Consider the following 26,167-nt stretch of genomic DNA (forward strand, 5'->3'; position numbering starts at 1 on the left):
TTGTTTTAAAAATATGACTTAATGTTCAGTGATTGTCCTTACAATAATGCTGGTTTAAAAAAAGATGCACTTTTTAATTAAAGTAGTGAATCATAAAAATGATATTTGTCAATCAGTTATGTCACCATATCTGTTATGGTCTTCTGTCTGCCTTCATACAGTCACAGTTAACTTGTTTTTGTAAATTATTATTATTATTATTATTATTATTATTATTATTATTATTTATATGCATAAAACTGGATGAATACATCTTAATTCGTTATATTAAAAAGAAATTATGTGATATATATACATTTACAGTCTCTCTCTTTTAGCTATGACAAAACATCACAAAAAACAATGAACAGAATTGCCACAATATTTTAAACGGATGCACATTTTGGTATAAACTGTACTCGTTAATTCCTGTCCTGATTCACAGTCACAAAAAACTGGAGAGGACAGAATGTCGTCTGTCAGGCTCCTAAGGTTCTGAATCAGTCCAAAATCGAAAAGTTTATTAGCTTTTATTGAGCTCAGATTGTTGATTTTTTTTTTTTAATAAATAAAAAAATAAGATATATTAATCTAATTTTCTGCCCTATAATAATTATATTGTCCAAGTTACAGAAAATGGAAATAAAAGTAAAGTATCTACATATTTCGTTAATTGTACTAACAACAACAGGATTACAACGTGAATTTTTGTTATAAATTTAACGACAGTAGTCCGTTTTTATTATTTATTTATTTATTGGGTTGAAATTGTAGGGGAAAACATCAGTGGCGCATGCGCACCTGCTCTTCTCCGCCTGTCTTCTCTCCTGACAGACCGCAAATGACCTCAGTCTCCGCAATATCACGCAACTTAGACTGGAGCGCTCAATAAACGGCATACCGGGAGCGATGGCCGGGATGTTCGGGAAGATATTCGTTGGCATTTATGTGGAGATAAAACGGAGCGACGGTACGTAGCATGCTCCGCTCACACATGCACATTCAGACACACCGCTCTCCATCCGGCCGGTCCGCATGAGAGCAGCTAACGTTACCGCTCAGCGCAGCCGGGTGTTTTTGCTAGCTAGCAGGCTGCTACACTGTCATTCACAGGAATGTCGCAATAAAAAGGTCGGCGAGCGAAGTGTCAGAGACTCAAAAATGACACAAATAGTCTTTGACACGGTGCTGCTGTGTCTGTCAGTGACATACGGCAATGGGTCGACCTGACTGCAGGGCTGCGGGCGGGTCCGTCCACCTGCTGTCCGGTTGACACCTACCCTGCCGCCCTCCCTCTCCTTCCTCCCGTCCATTGCTTCACGGCCGAAACACCTCCGGTTAGAGGACGGGATGCAGGCGCAAGTCTGCACTGCATCATGCACCATGCAGCGGTGGCCTGTTAACCAGGGCTGATGGATGGCTGATGGGGGGCCTTTCATCTCCAACTGTATTTCATCTCAGTAAAAAAATCGCACGACTTTCAAACTGCTCTGTGTATTTTAATATTTGTCTGATGGCTAAGAACCCGGTCAACAGTCACTACACGCAGCGCTTGCAGTGGTGTGATTGACAGTCTCAACATCATCTTTCATCAGCCACACCCATTTAGCATATCAGCATCCTTATTTTAGGGTTTAAGTTTTCCCTGTAAACACTGAATGACTGATGGATCCGTTTATTTGTTGTAAGATAATGCACAAAATATCCTCAGGCCTAATTACTGAACATTAGCTTTATGGCTCATAAGTTGGTGTCTGTATGAGCATTGGCTCTACAGTCTGGTCCAGCACTGCGCAGGCCTAGCATCCTTCTGTATCCTCTCTGCAGGACGAATACACCAGGCGATGGTCACATCACTGCATGAAGACAATGAGAGTGTGACAGTGGAATGGATTGAGAACGGAGACACCAAAGGGAAAGAGGTACATCTACCTCTGTACTTGGTTTCATTCATTATTTCCTGAAATGTAGTGATTTGTAATTTGTAATTCTCTTCCTGAATTGTTGTCAGAGATCCTGAGAGTTTCCACCTAAATTCTTTTATTTAACTTTAATTAACTTTCAAATAACCTGTCTGTAGTTTTATTTGTGTTGCTGATGAAGTGACTAAAAAGTGATTGTCTGCCAAAAAATGATAGCTGGTATTTAAACTGTTGTAAATGAGTTGCTGGCCTATAACCCGTGAAACATATCTTAAACATATCTCTTGTGAATGATATCAAAGCATTTTGAGCCAGAAACAATAACCCTGTCAGACGTCAGATGCTGCAATCAGTTTTGTCAAAGTGACTTTTATATACACGTTATTTATCAAGGTAAAAACTCTTATTCATATTAAAAATGGCTTTTTAAGGAGGGATCTGGCCAAAAGAGAAGCAGAAATTGCAACAAACATGACATAGTACTGTAAAGATGTTTTAAGTAGCCAAAAAGGACAGGATTGATCGTAATAAAAAACAAGGAGCAGATACAATATTACAGAGTCATGAAGATACTTGCAAAATAGGTAATTTCTTTATTTTATACATAACAGCTTAGTGAATCCTGACCACACAATATTTATCAGCGTATGTTAGAGATGAAAAACATAAAGAAACACTGGAAATCACTTTTTGGAACACCTGAAAGCAATGAAATAGACATGAGTATCTTATTACTTGCTTTATCCTGGACATGTTGTAATGCTGTTGTAACATATGGGGTGTATTGCTGTACCCGATGCAGTGCACTACAAGTATCTCAAGTGTATAAGCATAAAATGCTTAAAAAAGATAGAAGTAGATACCGTCACATGACCCATAGTTTAATAAAGTCCTCATGTCAAAAGGTGAGCTTTTTTTTGGAATTGTAATGTTGATGTTTTGAAACCAGATGTAATAAGTAAGGTTTACCAAAACTAGGAAAGACTGGAAGATTTAGCAATACTACATTCACAAAAATAATGTAGGTTTGCTTTAAGACAAAACCTGCTTTATTGTTCATTTTAGAATCTAATTAGGACCATAATTTCATGTATGTGTGCAATAAGACCTGAAACTTATAGGCCATTTTCCCATAGGCTTCTATGCAATCAAACTTCTTTTTAAAAAGCTAAAGAATGTCCTCCTGCTGGCAACCAGAAAGATCGCAGATTTTAACGAGCTTTGTCATTGGCAGAATTATCTGAGCTTTTTTTTATGTTGGGTGTTCATTTGGGAGGCTAAGTTCACCTTTACATCATTACAGCCTTCTAAAAGAGTACAAATATTGAAAAAATGTTATTGATAAAAGATATTACGACAAATTAAGCAGTCACATACTGCAAAGATAAACGTTATTGATCATCTTTATTGATGTTCTCAGCAAATACAGCCCCTGTTGCACTTGATGAGGTGATCTTGAGCCCCTGCTTAAACAAAGATTGTAACGATAACAAAGGAATTTCTTTCTTTTTTCTGATTTAGATTGATCTGGAGAGCGTCTTTGCTCTGAATCCAGATGTAGCTCCTGATGAAGAGATACCACAGAGTCCCGAGGCTCCTGTTCCTCCCTCCAATGTTGCCAAAACCAGCAAAGTACCCAAGGTCTGCTTCTCAACACCAGACATCATTAATCAATCACTCCTATTTGCACATGACCTTTTAACAGAATATTACTATTATTCCTGATTTGAAGAGATTATGCTGTATTTTTTGCTATAAGCTATAAGTCAGTTTAGACATTTTCCTTGCGTACTTTATGTACTGCCTTCTTGCATTCTACATTCAACTCTAATGATTATGGTCTTTATAGACGAGACGGACTACAGCAATACCCAAGGCTGAAAATACCCCACGGGAGAACAGAGGTACGTTCTCCCACTAACAGCTCTGAGATATGAAGCTTATAATTTAATCATTTTCTACTTCGATACAGTTGGTGCTGCCCGATCATGTAAAAAAAAAAGAGTTTATGGGAAGCAGAGTGAGTGAGGGTTATTTTCTCGAAAATTACTGTAGAACAGTTTCACTACAACTTCTTTAACTCACCTTAAAGTCAGTTTTTAAGGTGAGTTAAAGTTTTCCCAATACAAGAATTAGTCCAAGTGATTAATAACTGTAAAAGTCAAAGATAGAAATTTGTATACAACAGGGTTTTGTAAGAATGTAATAATGACTCCCAGTGTGCATTTAGGAAGAAACATCCAATAAGTGTGCTGAAATTTCTTTCTTATGAATGTTTAACTGAATTGACAAGAAAAAAATCAGTGTTAAATATTTAAAATTGTAATATTTTGTTAGAATTAAAGAATCATGTTTGGTTGTATTTACTCTTCTAATGATAAAATCCCCTGCTTCACGAGTCTGTCAGTTATGACAAAATGAATGGCTAAGTTTGTGCAGTCGCTTTGAAGCAGTCAGCATAGAAACACTGGCATGAACAAACCTCACAGAAAATCTAAGAGGGTCACTGTGAACACTTCTCCTGAGAATTTGGGTTTAACTTTGTATAATTTGGGTGAACTGCCTTTTTAATGTTTTGAGATGAGCAGTTACAATGGATTGTGTGCTCCTCAGCTGCCTCAGTGGGAACAACCCGGGCACGTCCCAGTCAGCACAGCCAAGCTGCGGAGCCACCCCCACCAACCATCGTTCCCCAGCCTGCCGTAAACCAGTCCCTGATACAGCAGCAGAACGGTAACACAGTCACCCCGTCTGCAAACTTCATATGAGAGAGGATTCATGTCCACATGGCTCTGTTTGAAATTCTGTGGAGGGAGTTTCCAGCATCTCTGTTGTTGTTCTCTGTAGCAGTGATGTCATGCTCCCACACAGCTGTGTGTCTAAGGGTGTCAAAGGCTCTTTCACTCGCTGTGGCTTCATACTGCAGCACTTGTTTAAGTTTTTCCTCTGCTGCTGTTTGAATGACAATAAATATGTAAATAAGATCAGGCCTTCAAATAGCACTCAAAACATAACATTTGAAAAAAGAAATACTGTAAATAAAAAGTCATATTCAGTGTAATTTTCATTAAAAATCAGTTAAATCTAGCAAGTTTTTTGTAGACCTGCCCACCGGGCTATGTGCGTACACTGAAAGCAAGAGCAGAACGGAGCCGACATCATGACACAGATGAACTCAGACACAGAATGACAAATGGAGCTTGGCAAGATATGGGCTGAGGGACTGAATCAATCAAATCACTGCCATGTGTTTTAGGAACACTCCAGGACTTTTAACACGTTTAAAATAATGCTGGTTGCCAATTAAAAAAACACCCAGGTTAGGGGGCATTCACAATTATCAACAAATTATTTTTTACAACTTATGAATTGGGTAAATGGATGTAGTCTTTATAATATAAAGTTTTAGATATTGTACATTTTACACTTGATTATTGAGAATGACTGATTTAAGGTGATGCATGCATGATGCATCTGTATAGTAGAAAAACTGACTTTTAATTCAAGATTTGAAAGTGGGACATATAATAAAAGTTGAACAAGATTAATTAAATTTATGAAACCATTTAGATTTTAGGTAAATGTACAAAGCGTAGTGTAACTACTCAGCTACACACAGTTCTTTTGATTTATTTCTTTTTTTTCCCTTTTGTTGTATGAAGTGTTTTGTCGATGTGGTGGCCAGATGACTGAGTAGGAGCATAAGCAAAACTGCAGCTCTTGTTTTGTGTGTGTAAAAGTAAATGTAAGGCATTATGAGTCAGCATCATCAAAAATAATTGTTAATGTATCAGAGGGAATAGTCCCTGTTACTTCAGCCTGTAACCATATGTATATATATTTTGATGCTGATATTTTAGGCCACTGTGCTCCTTGTTTTTTCAGCACGGAGGAAATCTAACTGTGTGAAGGAGGTGGAGAAACTGCAGGAGAAAAGAGAGAAGAGACGTCTTCAGCAACAAGAGCTCAGAGAGAAGAGGGCACAAGTGAGAACTCAAGCATACACTACAGTACTTTACATTATACACACATCAACAAACACATTACCACAGTGTGAAGTGGAGAACCATTTGTTTGAGAATTATCTCTAGATATGAAGCTGATTTATAGCATACCTGCCAACACATGTTCCCAGGGTTTTTAAGACATCTCCTGGAGGCCACCTGTTTTACTATTTGTACTGTAACACTTCCAAAATTTGCAAAAATGCAAAATGTCTACTGTCTTCACTTTTTCATCTAAATGACTTCAAAGTTCAGTATTTGAGCCAACCCCACCACTCTAACAAACAAAAGTCCCAGATTTTCAAACCTAAATGCTGAAAGTTCTGGTTTATAGTCATAACTATAAGACATGGATAATAATGCTGCCTCTCACACAACAGGAGTTTTACCCATTATACTGTTGTACTGTGTCTCTTTATAAAAAAAAAAGGTCAACAGAATTATGCACAAACAACTAGACTCTGTACTGTTAACCCAAGATTAAATATACTGTATATATTTTTGCTTGAATATTTTGACCTTAATTAATGTGGATGTGTGGACTGAGCTTTTTTCTGTGCTTATTTCTATTGCGTGTGTCTGCTGTAGTCTTTCACAGTGTGCTGGTAATGTTCCAGATTTGCAGTAGCAAATTATTGAAACTATAATGCATGCCATTAATCAGGTTTTTTAAATTTAACCTCATGTTAAATAAGCAAAACTATGACAATATGAGTGAAATGAAAAAGAAAAAAACATGGATAATTATACTCCAAAAAAACAAAGCAGAAGAAACATTACTCATCAAGTTATATTAACTGAAACTGTGAGAAGATTTAATAAGCACTGTTTTAATCAATCAGTCAGCTCATGTAGCATTTAATAAAAACGTTTAAATTCTGAAAACAGCTGAAACAACACAAACCTTTAAAGGAATCAGATGCTTCAGTTTTTTTCTTTTGATTATTGCAGCTGTGTTCGGTTCACAGTGTTCTGAGCAGGTGGCCCTAGAGTTAAAACATATAGTTAGCTGGAATCAAAACGTGATCTACCAAACTTAGCATCATTTTAGAGAGCACTGTCTGGATACAAAAAGTATTCTCAGGCTGAAAGTAGCTTCTAATCGGCTGATTTAGACAAAAGACTTAAAAGTACGTGACGTGTCACTCAAAATGTTAGGATGTTGATTTTGAATTAATTAATTCACGAATAATTGAAATGCTTCCTGAATGTTTTTATTGTCTTTGTCATTATGTGATCAATACTTTTGTTTTCTGTGCCACTGCAGGAGGTGGACGTTAATTTACCAAACTATGAGATTATGTGTATGATCAGAGACTTCAGAGCCAGTCTGGACTACAGACCTTTAACCACAAACGATCTGGTGAGTCCAATTTAGATCTGCTGGTCAGAAGGAGTCAGTAGAGGGAGAGGTACCTGAGAATGTTGGAAGAAAGGAGGAACGAGGAGGTCATATGGCCAGTACAAAGGTGTGAACCGCACTATTTATTCATGTCTTCTCATGTTTCAGATTGAGGAGCACAGGATATGCGTGTGCGTTCGTGCACGTCCCCTCAACAAAAAAGGTAAGAGCATATTTATGTAGCAGCTGTATTCAGAGAAACTGTGAAGCCTGTGTTCAAGCTCAGACAGCTAATCAAAGTAGTTTAGAATTGGAGAGATGACCCCTGTGAGGAGGTGGAAAGCCTCCCTAAAAGTTTTTTATTGTTTACATCCACTATACCAATCAGATCTGCCTGATTTTGGACACTCATGGGTCATTTCTTCTGTTGTGGTGCCAATTATGTCCATTTTAAATATTATTTCTAAAAATCTCTGAATGTCGATTAATTAAAAACAAGTAACAGGGATGTCTATAGACTGCTGCTTGTCCTTGCCCTTGTACATCTTTGTAGCCTGTGTTTGGCCATAAATAGAAAATGTCTATAACAATGACTGTGTCTCTTCAGAGTTATCAACAAAGGATCTGGATGTGATCACCATTCCCAGTAAGGACGTTGTAATGGTCCATGAGCCCAAGCAGAAAGTTGACTTGACCCGCTACCTGGAGAACCAGACCTTCCGATTTGACTATGCCTTTGATGAGAACTCCACCAATGAAATGGTTTACAGGTACACTGTTTTTTCTTTTTTCTTCATGCTGTAGCACTTGAGTCAAATATTCTGCTGCCAATAAACACTCCACCCTGCAGGTTCACTGCTCAGCCGCTGGTTGAGACCATTTTTGAGAGGGGAATGGCGACGTGCTTTGCATACGGACAAACTGGAAGTGGAAAAACACATGTGAGTTTTTGACTTTGATTTGAGAAGTTTGGTTTTAGTGTCATAAAACCAAACTTCTCAAATTCTAACTCATGTCTCCTTTTAGACAATGGGAGGGGACTTCTCAGGAAAGAACCAGGACTGCTCCAAAGGGATCTATGCACTGTCTGGTTAGTTTCTGCTTTACTGATTATTATTATTATCATTATTATTGCTGGTCTCTCTCATTTAGGTGTGTCCTTCTCTCCCTGCAGCCAGAGACGTTTTTCTCATGTTAAAGAAGCCAAATTATAAGAAGCTGGACCTGCAAGTTTTTGCCACATTTTTTGAAATTTACAGTGGGAAGGTAAGTGTGTTATCATCACTGATCATTTAAGCTGTATGTTAATATATAATAAAAAAAAAAGGTTAAATAATTGATGAATAGAGTCACGATGAAGGATGAGACATTTACTTCAATTTACTTCAAAAATACCACATATTTATATTTAACTGTTTATGCCAATGTGCTTGATTCTCTGTAGCATACGGATACCTCAGTCACTGGAAAACAAATTGTTATGTTTATAACTTCTGTTCCCTGAACATATATAATACATATATACATATATATATATAACATGTCGGCCGCACTTGCACATACACACCCCTGTCATCACAGTCAGTCTGATAGCTGCTCTTCACCAAGCCCAGCTGCACAACAGAGCAAGCTAGTGTTTTACCTCATTCCTCTTCTCCAGGCAATAGAAGTATTAAACATAAGACTTTGTTCCCTTTCAGTCGGTTCATTCAGAACAACACAAATAGCATGGAACACTGGCATTCACCAGGTGGAACATACTCTCAGTTATGGTCTTGTGTTGCCTCCTGAGGCACCTTTGGTGCTCCATACCAGGGAGATAGGCTCCATAATCGAGTGGGAGAGCTTATAACTTAGACTGCACTTCTTGGGCAGCAACAGAGGAACTTCAGGATCTCCCTCCTCCTCACATGCAAACGTGAGCCCCTCTCCACACCCTGTGGAGGCTCATGAGTGGGCCTTTGCTCTAAGGCGACTAACATGGAACTTGACCTGAAGTAGGCACCGCTTTCTTGGCGGGGAGCAGATGAACTGTGAACCTGTAAGAGCTAGGTGCAAGCCTGGGATTCATATCACATCTGGGCATGATATCGCACGTTACATGTATTATTTGTCAGCAGTGAGGGATTGAAATTAAATGGTGCTACTTCAGGAGGAAGTAGGCTGTAAATGTTAATATTATGACAAGAATGACTTCAAATGATAAAGACAGGTAGTCCAGAAAAGTTTTTTTAAGGACCGGCTCTGATTAAAATTAGCTGTAATGAGAATTGCTCTAGGAAAGGAGGTTCATGTGCCTTGACCAGATACCAGCAGCTCAGATCAGGGACCATGTTAAACACATCTCAGCATAAGTGGCTGGTGGTAAATCATGTGAATGATTCTCATGGTAGAAGTGCTGCTAGGAAAATACTACATGGGGTAAGAACCATCAGCACAAGTAATGGAAATTAAATCAGGAGAAATTTTCCAGAGTCCAGTCCTCTGTCTTTGTGAAGCTGAGAAAAGGTTAAACTGCTAACGCTACTGTTGAGCATATTTGTGTTTGAAGGTGTTTGACCTGTTAAACCGTAAAGCCAAGTTACGGGTGCTGGAGGACGGGAAGCAGCAGGTGCAGGTGGTGGGCCTGCAGGAGAGGGAGGTGAAATGCACAGAAGACGTCCTCAAACTCATCGAAGTGGGAAACAGCTGCAGGTAAACGTGATTTTTTTTTTCACATATGGATATGTGAAAACACTAAACAGTAACAAGATTTGAGTTGGAGAACTGCTGAATGAACCCCCTGAACACCCCCCACCATGCCTCTTGCAGGACGTCTGGGCAGACATCGGCCAACGCTCACTCCTCCCGGAGTCACGCTGTTTTCCAGATCATCCTGCGTCGGCGGGGGAAGATGCATGGAAAGTTCTCTCTTATCGACCTGGCGGGGAATGAGAGAGGGGCAGACACGTCCAGCGCTGACCGGCAGACTCGCCTCGAGGGAGCAGAGATCAACAAGAGTCTGCTGGCACTCAAGGTCTTCGCTTTAGTACTACAGATATTCTGTTCTTTAGTGTTGTGCTTCTCATATAGTTGTGATTTCAGAAGTTTACATACACTCATTTTGGGTATTAATGTCATTTTCATTTTAAAGATTTCTTTGAACTGTTTATTTTCCAGGGTGAAATGATTGCACACCATACCTTTGCTAAAAAAAAAGAATTATACTTTGTAGAACAACAGAAAAGTCCTAGTGAAGGTTTTCATTTTTTCAAGTCCTGTAGGTGGAGCACATGAATGTCCTGCAAATCTAATTAACATTGACATGAGCAGTTTTGATGGTAAAGGAAGGCAGGTATAACAGTGAAAAAGCAAGCAGCAGAGGTGGTAGTGAAGGTGGATGAGTTCAAATACTCGGGGTTAACCATGCAAAGTGACAGTACAGAATTCAATTCAGTTCAATTTTATTTATATAGCGCCAAATCACAACAAAAGTCGCCTCAAGGCGCTTCATAGATGCAGAGAAAAACCCAACAATCATATGACCCCCCTATGAGCAAGCACTTTGGCGACAGTGGAAAGGAAAAACTCCCTTTTAACAGGAAGAAACCTCCGGCAGAACCAGGCTCAGAGAGGGGCGGCCATCTGCTGCGACCGGTTGGGGTGAGAGAAGGAAGACAGGATAAAGACATGCTGTGGAAGAGAGACAGAGGTTAATAACAGATATGATTCAATGCAGAGAGGTCTATTAACACATAGTGAGTGAGAAAGGTGACTGGAAAGAAAAAACTCAATGCATCATGGGAATCCCCCAGCAGCCTACGTCTATTGCAGCATAACTAAGGGAGGATTCAGGGTCACCTGGTCCAGCCCTAACTATATGCTTTAGCAAAAAGGAAAGTTTTAAGCCTAATCTTAAAAGTAGAGATAGTGTCTGTCTCCCAAATCCAAACTGGAAGCTGGTTCCACAGAAGAGGGGCCTGAAAACTGAAGGCTCTCCCTCCCATTCTACTTTTAAATACTCTAGGAACAACAAGTAGGCCTGCAGTGCGAGAGCGAAGTGCTCTAATACAGCGGTCCCCAACCCCCGGGCCTCGGACCAGTACCGGTCCGTGAGTCGTTTGGTACCGGGCCGCGAGAGTTGAGGCTCAGGTGTGAAATTTATAGTTTTCAGGGTTTTATCAGTTTTCAGCGTTATTTTGTTATCATTTTTATCGTTTACTCGGTTTTCCTTGGTCTTTTCACGTGTGTTATGAATAAATTTTCTTTTTTTCTGTACCGGTACTAGTTTTATTTTGTTGTATTTATCCGCGACACCTTAAAGGCCGGTCCATGAAAATATTGTCGGGCATAAACCGGTCCGTGGCACAAAAAAGGTTGGGGACCGCTGCTCTAATAGGGTGATATGGTACTACAAGGTCATTAAGATAAGATGGGGCCTGATTATTTAAGACCTTGTATGTGAGGAGCAGGATTTTGAATTCAATTCTGGATTTAACAGGAAGCCAAAACAGGAGAAATATGCTCTCTCTTTCTAGTCCCTGTCAGGACTCTTGCTGCAGCATTTTGGATTAGCTGAAGGCTTTTCAGTGAGTTTTTTGGACATCCTGATAATAATGAATTACAGTCGTCCAGCCTGGAAGTAATAAATGCATGAACTAGTTTTTCAGCGTCACTCTGAGACAAGATATTTCTAACTTTAGAGATATTGCGCAAATGGAAGAACGCAGTCTTACATATTTGTTTAATATGTGCGTTGAAGGACATGTCCTGGTCAAAAATGACTCCAAGGTTCCTCACAGCGTTACTGGAGGCCAAGGTAATGCCATCCAGAGGAAGAATCTGGTTAGATACCATATTTCTAGGCTTTTCAGGGCCGAGTACAATAAGCTCAGTTTTATCTGAATTAAGAAGCAGAAAGTTAGCGGCCATCCAGGTCTTTATGTCTTTAAGACATTCCTGCAGTTTAACTAATTGGTGTGTGTTATCTGGCTTCATGGACAGATAGAGCTGGGTGTCATCTGCATAGCAGTGAAAATGTATGCTATGTCTTCTAATAGAACAAAGAGTTCAGAATGTCCCAGAGGAAAAGCTGTCGTCCAGCAGATGTTCAATCACAGCTCCAAGCGTGAGCCAGCAGCTGCTGCCTCTGGTAGAAGTGGATGCTCCAGGTCTCAGACTTGACTTGGGAGGGTCCTGGGTCTCCAGTTGTGCTCACCGGTCCCGTTGTTGTTGTCAGCATGTGACGTCACAGCCATGGCGGAGAGCACGGTTCACTTGGACCTCTGCCTCATCTTTCTCCTATTGCGCTTCAGCCTGCGCATGCGCTTATTTCGCCACTTAGCTCTCATGTCGACGAGGGAATGCTGCAAACAGAAAGAAAATGTTACGGATACTTTCGATTGATTTAATATTAAGACGATTAACTTGGATTCTTACACCGACTATTCCCACTCACCGATCGCTACGGAGACAGCCTGCACTCGCTTCACCTCACAAGAGAGGTGAAGCGAGTGCAGGCAAGGTGAAGTTGATGGAGACAACTGTCAGGGGTAATTTGTGACAGAAGAATAGCAGCAAGAGTGAAAGGTAAGGTGGTAGTGAGACTTGGTATGATGTATGGTTTGGACACAGTGGCACTGACAGGAGGCCAAGTTGGAGGTGGCAGAGTTGAAGATGTTAAGATCTTTGTAGGAGTAAGCAGATTGGACAGGATTTAATAAGGTGCTCTGGTTGAGCAGCTTTGAGGGGTGGGGTTTTTGGACATGTCAGAGGAGGGATAGTGGATATATGAAGCAATGGATGTGAAGACAGCAGGCAGGAGGAAAAAAGGGATCAAGAATATCTTTCAGGGGCATTTTGCTGCTGTATAATCAGAAGAACATCCGTCAAGGAAAATGCAACAAATAGGCTATAGATATAAAAAAAAAACAAAAAAAAACAACTTTAAGACAGCAAAGAAGATTCTTGGGAGATTCTACAGGAAAGGAGGAGATGGAGGCAGGCAATCTCGAGAAAACCCAGATATATTCAATTGACTTGAAACAGCAAATCATGTGAGAAAAGAAAAATAGTAAATATTTCCTAGTTCTCCTTAAAAATTATTTTTTAAAAATGACTATAATTAGTTAGCCAGATTTTTTGCATAATTGGGCATGGTGTATGTTTGCAGGAGTGTATTCGAGCCCTGGGCAGAAACAAACCACACACTCCATTTAGAGCCAGCAAGTTAACCCAAGTGCTGCGGGACTCGTTCATAGGAGAAAACTCCAGAACATGCATGGTAAGAAAACAACATGTACCCACTATAGACAGACACAATAGAAAGTGATTACAGATTTGGTTGCAGTTTTGGTAAATCCCTCTCTCATCTTTTTACAGATTGCAACCATCTCTCCTGGGATGGCATCTTGTGAAAACACACTGAACACATTGAGATATGCCAACAGGTAGGAAAGATTCTACTGAAAGCCAAAAAAAGGTTTTCAGATATAACATTAAGATGAATGCACATTGAGTTATAATTTCAAATTTATACACCTTCACTTTCCACTAACTACCCTGACTTTCAGTCTTTGTCAAAAGCATCAACATAAAGTTCTAAAGTGGACCTGTTATACTGATTTCAAGTTCCATAGTTTTATCTATTATACAAGATTCAACTGTCAAAAAATTCAATTCAACTTCAACTTCTCTCACTTTAAGCCAGCTTTCTTCTGATTGGCTGCCTATCACAAACAGAAGTTTGGAAAATTTGTTTATTAAGCACATTCACCATTGTAACAGTATAGAGAATTATTTAAAATTTTGTGTTTGAGGAGTTTGCATGAAACATAAAGCCAGGTTTTTCTTGAAAATGTTGACGTATTGTAAGGAATATTCTTAGTTATCTGTGTGCTCTGTTTGTCTTTCTCCTCTGTTGAATGAATTTATAAAAATGTAAAATAGAAAAGACTACATAACATAACATGATCCTCTCCTGCCTCCACTTGTTGATGTGTGTTTCTCTCCCCTGTCATGCTTTTTATTTTTTTCCCAGAGTAAAGGAATTTGGGATAAGTCCCTCAGACATTCCCTTCTCCCAGAGTGGGGGTGGAGGAGGTCGCTCTGAGCTCTCCCCTACCTATGAGTATGATCATTTTGCTATGTCTCTTAACAGTGTCCTGCACAATTAGTTACCCCCGTATTGGCATTTCACATGAACCCAGGCAGCTGCTTTGTGTCTGTTTCTAAAAAGATCATTGAGGGTCCTAACATCATCAGTCACCATAATCATGGTGTAATCATTTTTGTAGGGTCTTTACCTTACAAGATAAAGTGCCTTGAGACAACTGTTGTTGTGATTTGGCATTATATAAATAAAACTGAATTAAATTCAGTTTAGCTGGCATGTGAACCAAGGTTAAAATGAGTTCATTCACTGTCTGCCTCACTTTACTTATTATTTACAAAGTTTTTTTTTATTGCTTTAACCTCCTAAGACCCAAACTCTTCCACAGAATGCATTTTTAGTTTCTCTTTGATATTTGGGCTGATTGGGGCCCTATGAATGTAAAAACGAAGAATCACCAGATTTCTTTATTATTTTTTTACCTTATTTTTGTTTTTAAGAAAAATAAGAACCACATATGGGGATATTTGTTTAAAATTTTGATAGAACAGTAGCTGTATAATGTCCTCGTAAGTGGATATCAGGCCCTTGTAGAGCAAAATTGAGTATTTTGGTCTAAATAACCCAAAATGTGATGTCCACATACTGTATGTGGACGCCAGGTCCTAGAAGGTTAAGTCATTCACTTTTTTTGTTAGTCTTATTTTATTTTTGTCAACAAATCCTTTTGAAAAAAAAAACAATAACAATTGTACTTTTCTATGAAGTATTACATTATATAAGTATTATATATTTTGCACTTCCATCCCAAAACACTCCAGTGAGATACACTGTTGCACTGGATGACAAATTTTTTAGTTGCTGTGAAAACTAATTGTCATTTATTGTGTTTTAAACCCACATACATGTCTTCGTAGTGCAAATAATTATTCACTAAAGCAGCAGTATCAAATATAGGCATGGGGGCAGAAATTGGCCCAGCACAACCTTCCCTAATGGCCATTTATACGGCACCAATGTAATGACGCAACTGATAAACTGTTAAATGACAGAAAAGATCCTGTTCTTTCACTATCTATAGAAATTTAAATTTTTATAATGGGTTCACAGTAATGACACATATGACCTTCCTGTTAAAGGAGCGATCCTCAACAAAGCTGCTCATAGGGCATTGGGGTTCTCTCAGTGTTGCTGTGGGCTTTTACCTTAAAATATAAAGCATCTTCAGGAAACCGTTAACAAAACTGATCTAAAATGAAGAGTACGTTAACAATTCATTTATAAAATTATGTGCTAAAATAATGTATGGCTGGCAAAAAAAAAAAAAAAAAATTACACCGCATCCTGATCTTTCCATTCAGCATACCATTTGACAACTGCCTCCTCTGGGTTCTGATCTTTCTGTAAGATTTGTTGGCAAAAAGTAAAAAAGAAATCACTACATCACCTTACCAGTATCATCCAATCTATTCAATATATTTTAGTTTTGTGTCACCTATCATGATGCATGTTCCCCACTTTGTTCCATCTCTAAATCCCAAATTCAGCAGAAGTGTAAACTTTTTGGTTTTCTTTGTTCTTTAGGCTTTCTTTCATCAGTCATTTGTTGACTTGACTTGTTTTCCAGACGTGAGTTCCCAAAGCCTGCATGAAGTTCTTCGTCATCATCTTCATCTTCATGTTTCTTTCTCATAACTCACAGTATTCATCACTGCTTTCTTGGCATGTTGAACCACTTGTCAGCGACGCGACACGTTTGTATATTTCTCATATACAGCTACACACCATTGTAGCTCACCTCTGCAGTTGTTTGCAGTTGTCATACTGTTGGTTTACCTATAGTGCTGATGTGTTGTCAGGGTGAAGGAGCTCACAGTGGACCCTGCGGCAGCCATGATGGAGAGCCATCAGGGAGGACACATCACGCAGCTGGAGGTGCTGGAGGCTCAGTGGGGAGTGGGGAGCTCTCCACAGAGAGATGATCTGAAGCTGCTCTGTGAACAGAACGTAAGAACATCTGCTGCCCACGCACGCTACTGTGACAGAGAACATCTGAACCCACAGCAGCTCCGTGTGAAAAATATAGATGCTAGGTTTCCACAAACTGACTTCAGTCGGCTGGGAACTGCTGAGCCAGATGATAACTTGCATTATTCCACAAATGTGGCCCATAGAAAACAATAATATTCAAAATACCTCCTACCTTCTCATATCTTTACTCTAGCTCCCTGCCACATTCACAGTTCAATTCAGCACTAAGTCTGCTTGCAGGTTCTTGCACAGTTACTTTCCATATAAAACTACAGTTTCAACAAAATAAACAATAGATCTTGCCTTCCTCTGCAGTCACTTTATTTTTTAACTTTTATGTCATAACCCTCATTCACATTGTGGCTGATGGTGCCTCATCTGGAAAAAGGTCATGGCTGAATATTGAATAACATTAGGATTTAATAAAAGAAGTAAATGAAGTACCTGTGGGTTTTGGTACATTATTTTTATTTCTTGGAATTTATCTAGCATAATTGTTTTTAGTTTAAATTTGCATATATTTCCTGCAGTTTTAAATTCATAATCACAGCACTGGCTTTGTTTATTGTAGGAGGAAGAGGTTTCCCCGCAGCTCTTCACGTTCCATGAAGCCGTCTCTCAGCTGGTAGAAATGGAGGAGCAGGTGCTAGAGGATCACAGGGCTGTTTTTCAGGTACAGTAGGCCAGAAGATTTCTGTTTTTCCATTTACAGCTAAAAATAATAGGAAAGTAATAACCAATTGTAGCTAATTGCTATGCCTAGCCCCACATACCTGATTGATCATTTGTTTTGAGGCATGTTAGTATAGATACAGATTGTTTCTCAACAATGCTAAATCGTGTATTATAATGGGTAAAGCTTTAGTTTTAAAAATGTGATATCCTAAGCAACAGTTCACAGCTAGCACTGGAATTCATCTACCCTATTTTCTCAAGAGGCTTTACCTTTGCCAGACCTCCGTCCACCCAAGCTATCGATTGTATTGGGCGACAAGGTCTCTCCATCGATTACGATTTCCAGCAAGCTCTTCACCTTCATCCCAAGCAATGCAAAGGGCTTTGAGGTCATAATGGAAGGTCCGGTGCCAGGTCAGCTATGGCCGTCCCCTGCCACAACCTCCAGGTGGAACCCATATGAATGTTTTGTTTGGCTGTCGTCCATGCGAATGATGTGCCTGGCAAGTTTTTGACGGCAGCATGCAATAATCACGCTGAGGTGAGGACGGTTGCTTCATCGTAGCACCTACTCATTGGTGACATGATCAAAGTATCGGATCTTCATTATCCTTCAAAGGCAGCACTGGTGGAAGACGTCCACCTTCCTGGTAATACTGGCCGACGCTTTACACCTTTCAGATGCATAGATTTCCATTGGGATGATGGTTGAGGCGTACTAATGAACCTTGATGTTGATTGAGATGGAGGCAGATGACCAGATATTTCACATTTGTTGGAATACCGCCGAGGCTTTGCCAGTGCGGCTCTTGAAATGAGTCTCTCAATCTCCGTCTCAGCCAATGACGCTGCCAAGGTATGCAAACCTCTCAACCACCTCGAGTTCTTGCCCACCGATCTTGATCTTAGGCATACCGGCCTGGTCGCTAATGTGCATGATTTTTGATTTTTCTGCACTGATGCAAAGTCCAACTTTTTCCAGCCAGGTTCGACGTTGGAGGTGGAGGATGCTCCAAAGCAAATCTCTGTGAATGCTATCAAAGGCTTTTTTGAAGTCGATGAAGTTTAATGAGAGTGATCGCTCTCAATTAACACACATCATTGAACGCTAACTGTTCGATGATATTCCTGAGGGTGAATATTTGGTCAGTGCATGGTCATCCACGTCGAAAGCCCGCCTGTTCTTCGCAGAGGCGTTGGTCGGCAGCACCTTTAAGTTGGCAGAGTAGCATGGTGAAGAAGGCCTTTCCTTTGACCGAGAGTAGGGTGATTCCACACCAGTTTGTGTACTCCATCATGTTGCCCTCCTTTGGTAGTTTGAGGATGACGCTTTTCTGACAGTTTTCGGGGACAGCCTCCATTCACCAACATTCATTGAACAGTTTTGTGAGCACATTTGTAACAATCGGCCCTCCATATTTCAGCAATTCTGATTGGATTTCATCCATGCCGGCTGGTTTGTTGATTTGTTTGATTTTTGAGCTTTCATCGCCAAACAGACTTCATGTTGAGATATGGTGCCTTCTTCTACTTGAAGAGCTCCCAGTGCTTCTTGTTGCTCAAAATTGTATATGCTGGTCAGTGTTTCCCAGAAGTGTTTGACTCAACAAGCATCCTGCTTTTCTTTGGTCACCAGAAGTTTGTCATTCTTTATTCTGTTATCTGTTCAACAAAATACATAGATGTATGAAGTCCTTCCATGAAGTCCTTTGTTGATAGCTTTAACCTGTTTAAAGCTACATCGACATTCCCAGCGAGCTGTGGAAGAAAAGACGGGGGTGTCGTGCTGGGAAGGAGCGCCGTCGCCCGAGAAGGAGACGTTATCGACCATCTCTTTCTTCTGTAATTATTGGAAACGTAAGATCTTTGCCCAATAAGATGGATGAGCTCACGTCGCTAACCTGGTCACAGAGGGAGTACCGGCAATGTAGCATCATGATGCTAACGGAGTCGTGGCTAACACCGCTAACTCCGGACACAAGCGTGACACTACCGGGATTCCAGATGCTGCGAGCGGACAGGACGAGAGAGAGCGGTAAGAGGAAAGGAGGGGGACTGGCAGTGTTTGTGAATGACAGATGGTGTAACCCTGGGCACATCACTGTGAAAGAACAACTCTGCAGCAGAGACACTGAGCTGTTAGCCGTTAGCATGCGTCCGTATTACCTGCCCCGGGAATTCTCGCATGTTATCGCGATAACAGCTTATGCGAATGCCAAAGACTTCACGCCCCAAGGACCTCAACAGCTACAGGCCGGTGGCTCTGACATCCCACCTGATGAAGACCCTGGAGCGGCTGGTCCTGGCTCAGCTTCGGCACCTGGTGAGCTCATCACTGGACCCACTTCAGTTTGCCTACCAACCTGGCATTGGAGCGGATGATGCCGTCATTCACCTCCTACATCGCTCCCTCGCTCACCTGGAGACCACTGGAAGCACTGTGAGAATCATGTTCTTTGATTTCTCCAGTGCCTTCAACACTATTCTTCCCTCGGTCCTGAAGGACAAGCTGGAGAACTCTGGAGTGGACCATCACCTCACTACCTGGATATTGGACTACCTCACCGACCGACCACAGTATATGAGAACTCAGGGCTGTGTGTCGGACAGGGTCGTCTGCAGTACAGGGACCCCACAGGGAACGGTTCTGGCTCCATTCCTCTTCACCATCTACACTGCAGACTTCTCCCACAACTCCACCCAGTGCTTCCTGCAGAAGTTCTCTGATGACTCTGCAGTAGTCGGCCTCATCACTGATGGGGACGACAAGGTGTACAGAGGACTGACCCAAGACTTTGTGGACTGGTGTCAGCTGAACTACCTCCGCATCAACACCAGTAAAACCAAGGAGCTGGTGGTCAAGACTGCTGCAGAGACTCAGGTCGTTTGGAGTGGAGGGCCCACTCCTGAAGACCTTCTATGACTCTGTGGTGGCCTCAGCTATCTTTTACAGTGTGGTCTGCTGGGGTGGCAACATCTCTGCCGGGGACAGGAAGAGACTGAACAGGCTGATCAGAAGGGCCAGCTCTGTTCTAGGATGCCCTCTGGACCCAGTGGAGGTGGGAAGTGACAGGGGAATGGTGGCTAAGCTGTCATCCCTGTTGGACAACATCTCCCACACCATGCAGGAAACTCTGACAGCACTGAGCAGCTCCTTCAGTGGCAGACTGCGGCACCCACGGTGTGGGACGGAGAGATTTCGCAGGTCTTTCCTCCCCACTGCTGTCAGACTGTACAACAAAGACTCCAACTGATCAAACACACACATCCACACATGTGCAATAACACTAAGTGCAATACTCTTTATCTGACAAAGTTGTATTTTTACTCAGTTGTATTAAGTATTTGTATTCTATTTTTATCCTATTGTATATTTTTATTCTATTTATTCTACTGTATATAGTATTTTATTTTATTCTATTCTGTACAGTTGTGTACAGTATTTTATTTTTATTATATTCTAATTTTTGCCATATAACTTTTGCACTGTCCACTTCCTGCTGTGACAAAACAAATTTCCCACATGTGGGACTAATAAAGGTTATCTTAGCTTATCTTTAGTGCAGTAATTTACAGTAAATACCATAGAATTTGCCATATTTTTATAAAGAGGAACCACGTGCCATAACACAACTTTGACCCACTTTTGCATTCATAGGCAATATGAATTTAAAACCACATAGCCCAACTCAGCTGCATCTTTTTCCCTTACAGGAGTCGATCCGGTGCTTGGAGGATGAGAAGGTGCTTCTGGAAATGACAGAGGAGGTGGACTATGATGTTGAATCATATGCAACTCAGTTAGAACAAATCCTGGACCAGAAGATAGACATTCTTACTGAGCTAAGAGGTAAACATCATGCAGTTTCCAAATTTTCAGCCTCTTTGCATTAAGAAAGTATCAATTCTACAAGTTAGTCTGATAAATGAATAACTGTAGATGGCAACAGACACACCGTTAACAAACAACTACCAGCTGCCACAGTAATAAAAGCAATGTACCGATGTTATGTTATATATTAAGCTACATTTAAAACATTTCCTCTGCCAGCAGTTCTTTCCCACAAGGAAATGAATCTGTTACTCTCCACCAGACTCAGAAACAGCAATTTTATCTCACAAAACACAGGATTTTTCATCTACTGCAGCCTTGATGTGTATATTGGTTGGTTTGTATTATTGTGCTGTGTTTCAGTGCGTAAGCTTCAATCCAAACTAACGCATTATAGTGCAAGAGTGCTAAGCAGTTTCTATGATAGTGTGCCATTTCCATCAACAAACTTGCAAGTAAAATTAAAATATATCTTCACATTTTCAGTTGTACAACTCAAAATGTGTTTTGTGCAAACAACTCAAATAAGTTTTACACTTATTCATATGGAAAATGGCCTGTATTTGTATAGCGCTTTTACTAGTCCCTAAGGACCCCAAAGCGCTTTAGACAACCAGCGCTATAGACAACCAGTCATCCAACCATTCACACACTGGTGATGGCAGCTACATTGTAGCCACAGCTGCCCTGGGGCGCACTGACAGAGGCGAGGCTGCCGGACACTGGCGCCACCGGGCCCTCTGACCACCACCAGTAGGCAACGGGTGAAGTGTCTCGTCCAAGGACACAACGACACAAGCCGGGGCTCGAACCGGCAACCTTCCGATTATAAGGCGAACTCCCAACTCTTGAGCCACAATCGCCCTATATAGGGGCAATATTCATATAGGATTTTTAAGAACTATACCCATATTTGGTGATTTAAAAATCTGATACTTCAATCAAGGTCAGTATTGATGAGCAAATAGCTAATTATATGAAAGAAAGAAGTTAAGCTACGAATTATATGAAAATACAAGAGACCCAACAAAGACAACACAATTGTCCAGCAGAAGGATTATCCATGATGATAGGAGAGAGATAAATCTTTATTTCCTATTCTTCACCAGTTTCTGCTCTTATCCTATCATTTCACCTTCACTTTTTATAAAATTCACATTTTGCTACGGAATATTTCACAATATTTTCACAATCATAAAAGCTTCCACTGGTGTATCAAATTTTGTATGAGTGACGTGATTTCATGTTATCCTGAAAGACAAAGATCATCATTTAAATAGTGCCTTCTGTGTGATATTCTCTCCTCTTCCAGATAAAGTCAAGTCTTTCCGTTGTGCTCTCCAGGAAGAGGAACAAGCTAGCAAACAAATCACCCCCAAGAGGCCTCGGGCGCTATAGACGCATAACATGTGCTATTTCACTGATTGGTCCTCAGAGAGGTGAAGGCCATAAGGAGGTCAGTGCTGATGAAGCAGCTGATTTAACTCAGCTGTGATTTTATGGTGTGAGTTCCTGTAAGTGTGTTTGGTTTTCCCTGACCTCTCTGCTGTACAGACTGCTTCCTGTCATCCATCCATTTGCAAAGCCAAAGAGCGTACCGCCCACGCTCTGCCATGTTCCTGTAAAGCGTATCTATAAAGTTTTTCTCTGTGTGCTTAATCCCAAGTACTTGATTTTAAAACAAAAAAAAGTTCAGACATGGTTTTAAATTATTTTTTATCAGATCAGTCATGCTCACCAGGGCAATTTTATAAACAACTAATGCCATTTTGTGCAATATTTGGAGGAATTTTTCTTCCTGTTCTTCCTGTTTCAGCTCGGATGAACAGGGCATGTCAAGTTTGTGTGTAACATGAGCCACGTGTTTGTGTTGATACTGTATGTAATTAGGGTTTGATTGAGACAAGCCTAAAATTAACCTTATGTGACATTAACTGCACTAAAGGGTGCACTATGATCAAGGTGTTTCAGGATACATTTACAGAAACAGTTCTTTTTTCATTTGCCATAATAAAAGATTACTTCTTGTTGCTGTATGTGTATTTATTTAGCCCTCAGGGCACCTTCTGTGGAGCATCTAGCTAATTTTTTCTGGGCCACTAGTTCATAGTTACTAATTATTACTAAAATATGTTTAACTACTCACGCTGTTCAAAGGCATGAAAATCTTTTTATAGCCTTCAGTTTAACATGAAAGACAATACAATACAATACAACTTTATTTGTATAGCACATTTAAAACCAGAGGTAGCCAAAGTGCTTCACATAATGCAATAAAACAGTAGTAAAATACAAATGCAGATAAGCTAGCAGATGGCTGGCATTGATTAACCAAGCATACAAGCACGCAGATAAGCAAGCAAGACTTAACGATAAAAACAATATAGGCAAAAGAGAGGAAAGGGGAAGGCAAGAAAGAACACTTAAAAGGCCTGCTCTAGGAGGCCGGGAAGGCTAAGCTAAAAAGGTGGGTTTTCAATCAAGACTTGAAGGTCTGGATTGAGTCAGATGTGCGAATAGTATGAGGGAGGTTATTCCAGAGGTTAGGTGCAACTGAACCAAAGGCACGGTCACCTCGGGTTTTCAGCCCTGACCTAGGTTGCACCAAGAGCAATTGGTCTCACGATCTCAGCATTCTACTGGGAGTATACACACTAAGGAGATCAATAAGGTAGCTGGGTGCAATGTTATTTATGATTTTATAAGTAAGCAGTAAGATTTTAAAATCAATGCGGTGTTTAATTGGGAGCCAGTGAGAATTGGGGTCATTGTCTCAAACCTACGAGTACCAGTTAGAAGGCGAGCCGCGGCGTTTTGGACAAGTTGCAATCTACGAAGAAGGGCAGAATGAAGCCCAGTGTATAGGGAGTTGCAGTAGTCTAACCTGGATGTGACAAAGGCATTGATAAGCTTTTCTACATCCTCATGTGGTAAGTATGTCTGGGCCTTAGAAATTAAACAGAGTTGATAGAAAGAAGATTTAATAATAGAGGACACATGTTTCTCAAACTTAAAGGAGCCGTCCAGGTAAACACCCAAATTACTTGCGGAATCGGAAAGATAATCAGCAAAGGGCCCGAGGACACCAGTTAGATGGGCTCCAGGGGTGTGACTGTCAAAGATTACAATTTCCGTTTTCTTGTTATTAAGGATAAGGGAATTGCTCAGCAGCCAGTCTTTAACTTCATTTATACAATCGAAGAAGCGAAGCATCGATGAAGTATCATCCTCAGTCAATTCAAAATAAATATGAATGTCATCCACGTAGCAATGATCAGAGAGTTTGTACTTGTCAATAATACGACCAACGGGTAACATATATAGAGAAAATAGCATAGGACCCAGCACAGACCCCTGAGGGACACCACAGGTAACGGGGGCAGTGGAAGAGGAGTAGGTACCCATCGTGACAGAGAAGGACCTCTCCGATAAGTAGAATTTAAGCCAACTAAGGGCCATACCCGTAATGCCAACCAGATGTTCAAGCCTCATTAAGTGGATATTATGGTCCACCACATCAAAACCAGAGGACAGGTCCAACAAAACGAAGACCGCAGGGCACCCAGAGTCAGTAATTACAAGAAGATCATTGAAGACCCTCAAGAGTGCCGTTTCCGTGCTATGGCGCAGTTTAAACCCAGACTGGAATTTATCCCAGATGTTATTCACATTCAGATAGGTCTGAAGTTGTGATAGGACTATCTTCTTGAGGATTTTTGACAGGAACGGAAGTTGCGAAATAGGTCTGTAATTAGCGAGGTTTGAGTGATCTAGGGAACACTTTTTAAGACCAGGTTTCACTACGGCATGTTTAAAGGCAGCCGGAACACAACCCAGTGACAAAGAAAGATTGATTCGTGATAATATACAAGGCCCAATTACATTAAATCCCTCCTTAATAATGTGAGATGGGAGAATGTCGTGAACAGAATTTGAGATTTTTAGACGGCCAATAATTCCCTTAAGGGTAGGAAGTGACACTGGTTCGAACTGAGCAAGTGTCATAGAGCAGCGTAAATCAGGGGCTTGGCACATCACCGGAGCTTTTAAGGCTCTTAAGGTAGAAATTTTATCAGTGAAGTGATTTAAAAACTGCTCACAAAGAGCCGAAGAAGCTAGCCACGATGCTTCAGGATAAGGGTTAACCAAGGAGTTAAAAATATTGAATAAAACGCGTGGATTATGACTATTATTCGTAACGATGGCTGACAGAACAGCCGCTTTAGCCATCTTAGCAGATTTCTGGAATTCCAAGCGCGTCCTGCGTAAAATATCAAGGGACACCTGGAGCCTATCCTTTTTCCACCGCCTCTCAGCTTGACAGCAGGTACGGCATAGGGCACGTGTAGAGTCATTTAACCAAGGTCGGGAACAGCTTCTAGGACATTTCACTTTTATAGGGGCCACAGAGTCCAGTATGGAGGTGCATATAGCAAGTAGGGAGTTGGCAAAGTCATCAAATAAAGACTGTGTGATGCCAGCCGTATCAGGGAGCACAGATTCAGAGAAAAACGCAGAAAGTTCAGCCACAGTCCCAGAATCAATGAACCGGCAAGGTATCGAGGGCCCCCAAGGTTCAGATCAGTTTCACATAGATCAGCATCAAAAATGACTGGAAAGTGGTTAGAAATCCCAGTGTTGCTAGTTTCCCTGACACTAGCAACACTGGGATGTGGTTTTCCATGAGAGAAAACCAAATCAAGTGTGTGACCTTTAGAGTGGGTTGGAGCATTTACCCACTGAGTAAGATTAAAAGAGCTAAAACAAGAAAGTCTTTGGCAAGCCTATCGTCTTTACAACAGATATAAATGTTAAAATCACCAACAATAAGAAGACGGTCATAATTTAAGCAAATAGATCCTAAAAAGTCAGCAAAATCATTGATAAAAGTCCACAACACAAAGAGCCAGGGGGGGACCAGCAAGTTCCAATAGTTGTGCTTCGAAGCTAGCAAACATAGGTGGGGACAGCTGCCGTATCCGGAATTTATTCCTAAAGACCACCGCAAGTCCTCCACCCCTGTTCATCAACAACCTAACATTTAATAATGCCCTCCGGGCCGAAGACGCCAGGTCGAGGTTAGAGGTACATCTCAGGCCTAGATTAATTGTAAGCCTAGATTAATTTTATTAGTATTTATTATCAAAATGACTGCTGTAAACTCAGTTTATTGCAGTTGAGCTACATGAAGTTCAAGACCTGTGCTTTGTATGTGTGTAACTTGATACCACATCTGTTTTCTAGTAACCAGCAGTGGGCCTCTGGTTACAAAAAGAACTTGCATAGAAGTCC

General features: G+C 40.7%; 1 protein-coding gene and 1 long non-coding RNA gene across 3 annotated transcripts; one reads left to right on the forward strand and one right to left on the reverse strand.

The window, feature by feature from the left end:
• The first annotated feature begins 767 nt into the window (after window positions 1–767).
• LOC120718756 (kinesin-like protein KIF2A) lies at window positions 768–22,902 on the forward strand. 2 transcript variants are annotated; one of them, XM_040007441.1, is made up of 21 exons: window positions 769–949; window positions 1,807–1,901; window positions 3,423–3,542; window positions 3,751–3,805; window positions 4,515–4,634; window positions 5,787–5,887; window positions 7,173–7,268; window positions 7,416–7,470; window positions 7,855–8,017; window positions 8,098–8,188; window positions 8,274–8,337; window positions 8,422–8,513; window positions 9,799–9,941; window positions 10,059–10,263; window positions 13,399–13,509; window positions 13,608–13,675; window positions 14,266–14,355; window positions 16,197–16,344; window positions 16,940–17,041; window positions 20,758–20,893; window positions 22,188–22,902. In XM_040007441.1, the coding sequence occupies exons 1-21, from the start codon at window positions 889–891 to the stop codon at window positions 22,271–22,273; spliced, it is 2,202 nt and encodes a 733-aa protein (XP_039863375.1). In that variant the 5' UTR covers window positions 769–888; the 3' UTR covers window positions 22,274–22,902. The 2 variants fall into 2 exon arrangements, with proteins under 2 accessions (XP_039863376.1, XP_039863375.1); XM_040007442.1 differs by lacking the exon at window positions 14,266–14,355 and having other exon boundaries at window positions 768–949.
• On the reverse strand, window positions 12,370–12,720 carry LOC120718758. The gene is made up of 2 exons (XR_005692554.1): window positions 12,685–12,720; window positions 12,370–12,592 (listed from the first exon to the last, which is right to left on the reverse strand). It is a non-coding gene; the product is annotated as an uncharacterized LOC120718758 (long non-coding RNA).
• Window positions 22,903–26,167: the final 3,265 nt, after the last annotated feature.

This window comes from Simochromis diagramma, unplaced genomic scaffold (genome assembly GCF_900408965.1).
Source record: "Simochromis diagramma unplaced genomic scaffold, fSimDia1.1 OVJJ01000682.1, whole genome shotgun sequence".
Taxonomy (NCBI): domain Eukaryota; kingdom Metazoa; phylum Chordata; class Actinopteri; order Cichliformes; family Cichlidae; genus Simochromis; species Simochromis diagramma.